The 9,500-nt window shown below is 42.9% G+C and overlaps 1 protein-coding gene across 1 annotated transcript in view; it reads left to right on the top strand.

Annotated features, from left to right (window-relative positions):
* Positions 1-7,221: 7,221 nt before the first annotated feature.
* The window catches only part of LOC110594814 (amyloid beta A4 precursor protein-binding family B member 1-like), a 10,587-nt gene continuing 8,308 nt past the window's right edge, over positions 7,222-9,500 (top strand). The window contains exons 1-2 of the mRNA XM_021708538.1: positions 7,222-7,322; positions 9,316-9,476. Of these exons, the coding sequence (XP_021564213.1) occupies positions 7,222-7,322; positions 9,316-9,476 (262 nt within the window). The remainder of the gene's footprint in view (positions 7,323-9,315; positions 9,477-9,500) is intronic.

Raw genomic sequence — 9,500 nt, 5'->3', positions numbered from 1 at the left:
AAGTTAGCAACTTCTTTATTGAGGCTCTCAAGCTCAAACAAGGTTCTGGAAGCAAAAGAGGGGAGGGTTAAGGGACAAAACCTCAGTTTTACACGGATTATTCTTAAAAAAAACTGGTTTTTTTTTGCAGACTAAATACACATAGTGGGGAAAAGAGAACCAGAGTAAGAGGAGGAGCTGCTGAGTTTATACAAGTAAGGGGCAGAGCTAGGACTCTGACCCAACGTACTAATAAGTGTCCACAGCTTGGTCCCAAGGCATAAGGAACAACGGGGCTCGGAGCATCTATGCATGAGCAGTGTGGACTGGCTCTGAGTTGCCTTGGAAGAGATTCTATCTAACGACCCTTAAATTGTGGTTCCAAATGCTTCAGGGAGCACTACTCATGGCTTTGGTTGCCATGAGTTGGGCATAACAAGCAGAATGAAGTTGAGGTAAGGAAACAGAAAGATACCAGCTATGTGCCAGAGGCAAGTTGGAGAGAGTAGAGAAAAAATGACTCAGGGACCTGGCACCATGGAGTTCATTTGCAGAACATAGTCCCTGGGTGTGTGTGTGTCGGGGTGCAGGGCGGGGGGGCAGGGGGGAATCCTACTGGAACATCAGGAGCTCTTCTGGTGGGAAGGATCTGGCCTAGTCCTGTAGCCTCCTGAGTGTCTGCACCATCTAGACCAGTAAATATTGCCATGTAGAGGCTGGTTCCCCTCTGGTCTTCCTTCCTGCCACCCCCAACTCCCACAGCATTTATCTCCAAGACCTGAAACTGAAAGCCCCGTCAGTCATGTGTTGCTGGAAATGCTGTTGCACTGGAATGGGACCTGTTAGCTATAGCTAAGTTAATAAGTTATGAACAGTGCTCCCTTCTGGTCTTAAATTGGCTGAGGCATTAAATTTCAAATCTGCTGACAACCATTTGGCTAGACATCGGGCCTGGACTATAGGTAGGTAGGTCTCAGATGAGACTCTATTCCTCCACTGCCTTTCCAACCCAGCTGAGGTTGGACGCTGCTTTGTTTGAGGGGGGGGAAAGCCTGAGAATCTAGCAGGGGGCCCTTTCTCTTAGCTTTCATATCCCAGTCTCAATTTCCTTTTCTATAAAATGGAAGTAATACTATTCACCTTCCAGGGACAGTGAATATATACTCAAACCCATCCCTTGGATTTTCTCAAGAAGGAGTTCTGAAGTAGACCCAGACTGTGGCTCATGGCCTCATCTGGTTTCGTCTCCTGACCTGGTGGTCCTTTGCTTTATAGGGCTTTGGTAGGCTGAGCAGTAGACTGATAAGCTCTGACTGCCACACAAGGCTTTGCACTGGGAGGCCAGGCCATAGCATGGCTTCCGCCTCAAGGGCTGAGAGTGGGGGGATAGTATCTCAGATTATGTTCCAATCAGGAACTGGAGCTGGAGCTGGAAACAGAGATTAGAGGCCAGGCAGCATGGCTATAGGGTTCACTCCTAAAGAGTATCTTGAGCTTTTCTCTTTATTCCTAATGCTTTGGAACTGCAGTTGGCTGCCAGTCTAAGGAGTAGAGACAAGGCCAGTGTCTCAAGTCGGAGTCATATTAAGTCCATGTGCTACATTTGAGACCACCACTGCATCATGTCAGGGAGCCTAGAGGTGTCTAAGTAGTTATCTGGCAACTCTGGTACTCAGGAGTAACTTCTTCCTCTTTAATGAAGGGAAAAGACCAAGACTCTGTTTCCTTCCCTCCTCCCACCTGTTCTATTGCAGGGAAGATTCTAGATTGTCTCCAAGGAACTCCCCAAAAAAGGTTTGTCTTGGTCCATTTAGGTTGCTATAACAAAATATCTTAGAATGGGTAAGAATGGGTAACTTATAAACAATAGGAATTTATTGCTCATAGTTCTGGGGGCAGGGAAGTCCAAGATTAAGGCTGATACAGATTCAGTGTCTGGCAAGGGTTTGCTCTGCTTCAAAGATGGCACCTTATTGCTATGTTCTTAGGTGGTGTAAAAGGGGCAAACTCTTTTGCAAGAATACTATTCACATTCATGAGGTTGAAGCCCTTGTGACATAATCATTTCCCAAAGTCCCCACCTTTTAATACCATCACATTGGGTATTAGCTTCCAACATATGAATTTTGGGGGGACACCAGTATTCAGATCATAACAAGGTCCAACTCACACTTCTTTCATTCTCTCATATAGCATCTCCTATGTGCAGAGAAGTGTGTCAGGCAATGGTAATGAGATGAGTGGGACTGTCCCCACTATCAAGAATGTGCCACTCTATCACGTCAGAGGGGAAACACAGACAATGCATCAGATAAATGCAATAAAGTGAAATAGGCACCAAGATGAAAGACATTCATACAAAGGAGAGTGGAACCAGCAATACTTGGGATGGAGAAGGGATTAGAAAGTCTTTCTATATGACATAACACCTGAACTGAATTTTAAAAGATGAGTAGAATCTATGCAATTCCTTTAGCAAACATAATTCACTACCATGCCACGGAGCATTACAGGAAGAGGAGGTAAAGAGAGCAAAGAAAAGCAAGGAGGGAAGAGATGACCAAGAGCACGAACCTCAACCAGCTCAGCAGTACAGAGGATAGGTGAGTGGCTGGTGAGAGATGAGACTGGAGAAGGATGCAGGAACTCCCATGCTCATGGGAGACCTTCCAAGTCAGCCTGGGAAACATGAATTTTGTCAGTCTAGGGGGCAATGGAGATCTACTGCACCTGTAGTTCCAGCTACTTGAAAGGCTGAGGCAGAAGGATTGCCTGAGCCCAGCAGGTCAATGCTGGGGTGGCTGTGAGTGAGCCGCTGCACTCCAGCCTGAGCAACAGAGTGAGACTCCAACTCAAAAAAATAAATAAATGAAAATAAAATAAAAGAAAGAAAAAGAAAACAAGCTCTACCCCAGGGCCCTTCTTCCTTTCCCTGTAGCTCTCCCAGTAGATGGGAAGTTGTATCAGCATTTTCACTTCCATACACATCTGCACCGTTTTTCTTCCTCTTTTTATGCAGATTAAATTTCTACTTCTTTATCATCATGCAAGTCAGTCATACCATTCTCCCTACCATTCTTTTGACCATCATCTACCAGCATCCTGTGTCCTGTCAATTGTTGAAGACTTTACAGACTGAAGTCCCACTCAGCCACTCAATTACTAGGGCCAAACCTTAACCCTATTTATCACTCACAAATGCTTCCCACCTGTGAAGAAATTTCTCAAATTCCCATATCCCTCTTGTGAGCAACCTTCAATCCTTATCTTCTGCCTCCCTCTCAACTTCATCCCCCACATTCCTGCTTTTTGACTTTGTTACTCTCACAATCATTAATTCCCTTAAAGCCACTTTTCCTACCCAAATTGAACATCAAGGTTGAGTATCTAAACAAATTTATTTTATTTATTTTGCTTTATTTTTGAGTTGGAGTCTCACTCCATCACCCAGGCTGGAGGGCAGTGACACACTCACAGTCACCCCAGCAGCCATCTGCTGGGCTCCAGCGATCCTTCCGCCTCAGCCTTACAAGTAGCTCCAGGCTGAAACTACAGGTGCACACTACCACACCTGGCTAATTTTTTGATATATTGTAGAAACAAGGTCTTGTCAAGTTGCCCAGGCTGCTCTTGAACCCTCAGGCTCAGGCAATCCACTCGCCTCAGACTCCCAAAGTGCTGGGATTACAGGCTGAGTCACCGAGCCTAGCCAACAAATTTCTTAACAATACTTTCATTTCTCTTCTCCCTTTAGCCTCTATTTTATCTGGCTATAAAAAAAGAAAAGAAGAGATTAATAATAGCAAAAACCACTGTATTCTTTGGGGAATCTAGGTTTGTTTAAAAAACAAAACAAAACTGTAGGTCAGAGAAAGAACTTTAGAGCCAGACATTTCTGAATTCCAATCCCAGCCATGCCTTTTAGGAACTCTATAAATTTGAGAAACATAACTTCTCTGTGCTTGTGCTTGCGTGTCTGTGTGTGTGTGTGCATGTGTATGTGTATGCAAAACAGGAATGGGTATTGAATCAATCATTCAGTAAGGATACAGAAACCACTCTAGTTAATCCAAGTAGAGAAGGATTTAACGTAAATTTGTCCCAAAGTTGCAGGGAGGTTTAGAGATACATAACAGGAAAAGCAGGGTTACCCAAAGATTAGAAAGCTACTATAGTCTTGATATAGAGGGGCAAAAGGGAGAAAAGTTATTACCCAAAGATTGAGAAGCTGGCGCCCACAAATCTGTACTAGCAGCTGATGCTATTGGAGCTTGTATTGCTGATGCTGCAGGAACCACCTCCACTTTTGCTAGGCAGGAACTACTGCTGCTGATGCTGCCAGAGGCACTGCCAGAAACAGAAGGGCTTTTCCTTTCTCCCACCTTTAGACATAACTGAAGCTAAACTGATAATGGAGTCTGAGAAATTTTGTTTTCATATTTCTAGCTGGTGGTACAGGGGAGATTATAGAAGAGTGAATGTGGGAGTGAGTACCAATAGGTAATATCTACCATGTGTATTTATATTCACTGCAACCCTTGGTTGTAAGTGATAAAACCCAACTTAAAGTGATGTAAGCAGAAAGAGAATTTAGTGACTTATGGAGTTTAAAAAATAATCTATGGGCAGATTTTGACTTCAGGCAGAGGTAAATCTCAGCATTAAATCTATGTCAGGCATCTGTCTCTTTCCATCCCTTAACTCTGCTTTTTTCAAGTTGGCTTTATTCTTGGGAAGACTCATCCATCCTAATGACAAGCTGTCCCTCAAGCTTACATTCTTTCAGCACCTCTTGCCTAATAATTCCAGGAAAATTCCTGATCTGATTGTCACTGGCTCAAATTTTGTCATGTGCCTGTCCCTGAACTGATCACTTTGATAAGCCAATCCTGGTTTAGGAGCCCACCACTGAAGTGGATCGTGGGACTGGGATGATTCCCATCCAAACCACATGGACAACGAATGGGGAGGGGATGGGTCTCCAAAGAAAACGGATGTGCCATTACATCCGTAAAGGGGGAATAGATGCTGGGCAGATAACAACAACGGAAACAACAGATGTTCGTAAAGGATAATATTTATCTCGGGAGGATTTTCTTGTTCCCCCATCCAATTCTCCTTCTCTTCCTCAGCTAAAGACTTTGAACATATTGATATCACTAGGCATAAAATACACCAATCTCTGCCCTGTTCTCACATTTTAAATGATCCTACCTGCACCCTTACCCTCACCCCTATTCCTTCTGTTTATAAAGTTAAGATGTCCAGTTCTTCAACATGAGTCCTTGATCCTAGTCCCTCTCACTGCCCCAGGATCTCCCTATTTTCAAATTCATCTTCTCTACCGATATCTTTTGGTTGTTTATACTCCTGTTCAAATTGTTACTATCTTAAGCTAATTAACATATTCCTCACCTCATCTGCCTATCATTTTTTATGGTGAGACATTTGCAATTTACTCTCTTGGTTATTTTGAAATATACAACGCATTATCATTTTAATATACCCACAGTTCAATAGATTTCAAAACCTATTCCTCCTGTCTATCTGGGACACGGTACCCTTTGATCATCAACTCCTCATTTGCTGCTTCCACCTACCCTCCATGCTGGTGCCCTAGTAACCACCATTCTATGTTCTACTTCTATGCTTTCAACTTTATTAGATCTCACATATAAGTGAGATCATGCAGTATTTATCTTTCTGTTCCTAGCTTATTTCACTTAGCATACTGTTCTCTAGGTTCATCTATATTATGTCAAATGACAGGATTTCCCTCTCTTTAAAGGCTGAAGACTATTCCATTGTGTCTATATATCACATTTTCTTTATCCATTCATCTGTTGATGGACACTTAGGTTGATCCCATATCTTGGTTAATGTGAATAATGCTACAATGAACATGGGAGTGCAGATACTCCTTTAACATATTGATTTCAGTTCCTTTGGATGTATACCCAGAAATGAAATTGTTGGATCATATAGCAGTTCTCCTTTTATTTTTTTGAGGAAAATCCATAATGCAAAACCAGAATCTTTTTCTATTTTAAGGACTCACATAGGATAATCTCTCATTCCTCTCCAGCTACTGTCTATTCTTCCAAATTTTTCAAAACGAGATTCTGAATTTACTTATTCTACTTCCTCATTTTCTATTTGCTCAATTCATCACATTGCAGCTTCTGCCTCTATTTTCTATGGAAACAGATCAAATCAAGAAGATCCATGACCTTCATGTTGTTATATTCAAAGGATACTTTTTTGCCTTGACCTTATTGAAAATCTTTGCTGCATTTGATGCTGTTGACCGTTTCTTCCTCCTTGAAAGTCTTTCCTCTCTTGGATTTCTTCCATGACATTACTCTCTCTTGATTCTTCTCTTACCTTTCTGTTTCTTCTCAGCTTTCTTCTTGGCCTTCTTTTCCTGTGCTGGCTCCCTAAATGTTGCCATTCCCAGAGTTCACTTCTCAGTCTTTTTCCTTTCTTACCCTGTGTGCTCCTCTGGGTGTGTGTTACAATAGTTCACTTGAGGAAGAGTGTTGAGAAAATTTTTGTCAGGTCTTGAATTTGACATATGAATTTCACTTTGTGTACTATGTGGGATGACTTTGCTCTTTATAGATTTTCCAAGTGACAGCCACTGCCCAGAAGAAAGGAGATTTATCAGATCAACTATAAGAGAAATTACATTATCAAAGCAATACTTATATGTACTGGATGGTAAAGCTGCCTTTGCTCCAGAAGTGTCTTTACTGTTAATAGACATGAAAGCTTTGTCCTTTCATGTAGGTGAGTTGGGAGCCAACTACCTGGAAATGCTAATTGGCTGGCTTACCAAACCAAATAGTACAAACCATTACTCTTGGTAAATTACTCTGGATGACTTGCTTCCAAATGAAGTCTTTCCTGGTAGGTTCAAGGCAATCATTTTAAAAGACCGCTGTCTCAGAGAGACCCACATTGTTCAGAACTATATGCAGCACCTGAGGTAGTTTCCTAGGCTATCAGTTGCTGTTATCCAATAGAAAGCATCAGAAGGGGGAAGAGATAATAGTCGGGAGAGGATGAGTGAAGGGCACAGGTTAATTCCCCATTGGTCAGGAGACTTTGCAGACCTGGGAGGAGATCAGGAATTTGGAAAGACTGAGTGTGGGTCAAATATCTCAGGAAGAAGATGCCCATGTGAACAGCACATCTTCCTTGTTTGTACTAGTTAATCAGACCCCTCTCCCCATTTTCATCATGCTATCTGTGTCCCTCTGGTTCCCGGAAGAGATTTTCCTGCCTACTGCAGCCTTCCTGCTCAATGAGATTGGGAAGACAAGTATTGTGGTGAACTATCTGTAAAAGGGAGATATTTCTGGATTTTTTTCATTTTTCTCAAGCAAAAATCTGGAAGTTGTCTTTTTCTCCACAATTCCATAGCCAATCAGTACATGATCATTCATTTCTGTGAATTCTACCTCCTAAATCTTTATTAAACCCATGCAATTTTCTTTATTCCTAGCCCTACCACATCATGTCTAGGCCACTTTAATTGCTGCCTAACTGGTCTCCACACTTTCAGTTTTACTCTCTTCATATCTATTCTCCCTCAGCAACTGGAAGTGATTTTCTAAAAGACAAGGGTGAACACGTCATTCTCCTGCTTCAATCAAACCCTTCCATGATTTTCCATTGCCCTTAAAATAAAGTTCAAGGCCGGGCACAGTGGCTCATGCCTATAATCCCAGCAGGTAGAGGCTGTGGTGGCTGCAAGCATTACACTGCCCTCCAGCCTGGATGACAGAGTGAGACTCCAACTCAAAATAAATCAATAAACAAAAAATAAAGTTCAAAGCCCTTAGCCCAACAACCATGACCTTGATTTGGCTTCTTCCCACCTTTCCAGTTCATCTTGTGCCATTCTTCTCCAGTATCACACCCATTCTGGTCTTCCTGTACTTCTAGAAATTTCTTTTCTCCTAGCTGCCCTCTACCTCCTTTATCCTTTCCCCTCACTAAAGTATCACTTCCTGTGAAACACTCCCAAACCTTCCAGGCCAAATTAAGCCTATTCACATAGTACCCTGTCCCTCTCCTTCAGGATACCCATCATACTTCTAATTACACATTTAACCTCTCTTTCTTCTGTTCAGTTTCAGCCTGTATGATGGCAGGAGCGGTATCTGGTGTCTTTACCTGTTCCTAGCACCGAGGAGAGTGCTTCACACATAATTATTTGTTGAAGGAAAATGAATGAATGAACGATGATGCCTTTCTTCTTCTGAATAATTCTTTCTCATCTTTCAAGGACATAGGACAGAGGTATCCTCCAGGTGTGATACAGTCAAATTGGATTCATCTTTGGATCCCTAAGGCCCTAGCTTGGTACTTGGCACATGGTTCATATATCACAAGCATTTGTTAAATCATAATAAACTTGGTTATGAATTGATAATTGTTGAAACTGAACGATAGGTATATGAGGGTCTATTATACTGTCCTGTCTTAATATATTTGAAACTTTCCATAATAAAAAATTAAAACATTTATATTTATCTCAAGTCAAGTGAAAGATGACTTGGTGTCATTCATTGAATGGATGAAGTGGAACTGTATCCAGTCAGGGGGTGGGGGGCACACCCATGTACATGTGTGTGTTGGGCAGGGTTCTTTTTCACTGGAGTGAAAGTCCTTAGAAGACCAATAAAGAGGGATAAAATAATGAATTTAGATTTGGACACCTTTAGTTTTGGGTGCCTTTGAGGGCATATCCAGTCAGCTAGCTGTTCAATAGGTTAAAAGGTTTAATAAGTTAACACCTCTGCCTTGTAAGAGTGAGTCTTTAGAGGCTTCCTGGGTGGGAACATACCTCCTCATTCTCCTTGATGGCCTCTAAGCCACTGATCCGACCACTGGGATCTATCCCATTATCTAGAGAGGGTCTGCAGTAAATACTGCGCCCCACCATCTCTTTCTTCTTTTCTACACTTTTCATTCACAATCTCCCCTTCCTTGTGCATTTCTACTGGGGTGGGACGATTTATTCTTGACATTTTTGAGGACTTGGTGGGTCTCAGCGTTATGTTCATCAGCAGGGGTACGGTATTAAGAAATATCTGAATTCCAGTCTGAGATGACCACTCATTGTGACTGCAGGCAATTCGTTTGACCTTTCTAAATCTCAGCATCTGCCTCTGAAAAGTGAGGATAATAATTGTGGCGATTTTGCAGGGCCGATGTGGAGATTAATGCATGTAAACGGTTTAACACAGAGCCTGACATAGTGTAAGTGGTCAATAAATACGAGCTATTATTATCACCAGCGCCGTGTCCTCATTGCCTCCCTGGCAGGACGTCAGGGAAGGCTGCTGCAAGAGGGGAGCAGGTTGCCTCCTCGCAGCCCCTCCCGGCGCGGCCGCGGTCCCCGCACCGTCCCAAGTCGCCCGGGCTCCAGCCGCGTCCGTGCGCCGCCCCGCGGGGGTGCGGGGCCAGGGCCCTGCGGGGTGCGCAGGGTGAGTCTGTGGCCTCGTCGTCTA

The sequence above is a fragment of the Carlito syrichta genome, unplaced genomic scaffold (genome assembly GCF_000164805.1).
Source record: "Carlito syrichta isolate Samal-C Ts95f unplaced genomic scaffold, Tarsius_syrichta-2.0.1 Scaffold142889, whole genome shotgun sequence".
Classification (NCBI taxonomy): Eukaryota; Metazoa; Chordata; class Mammalia; order Primates; family Tarsiidae; genus Carlito; species Carlito syrichta.
The sequence above is the reverse complement of the archived record's forward strand: the minus strand, read 5'-3'. Positions and strand labels throughout refer to the sequence as shown.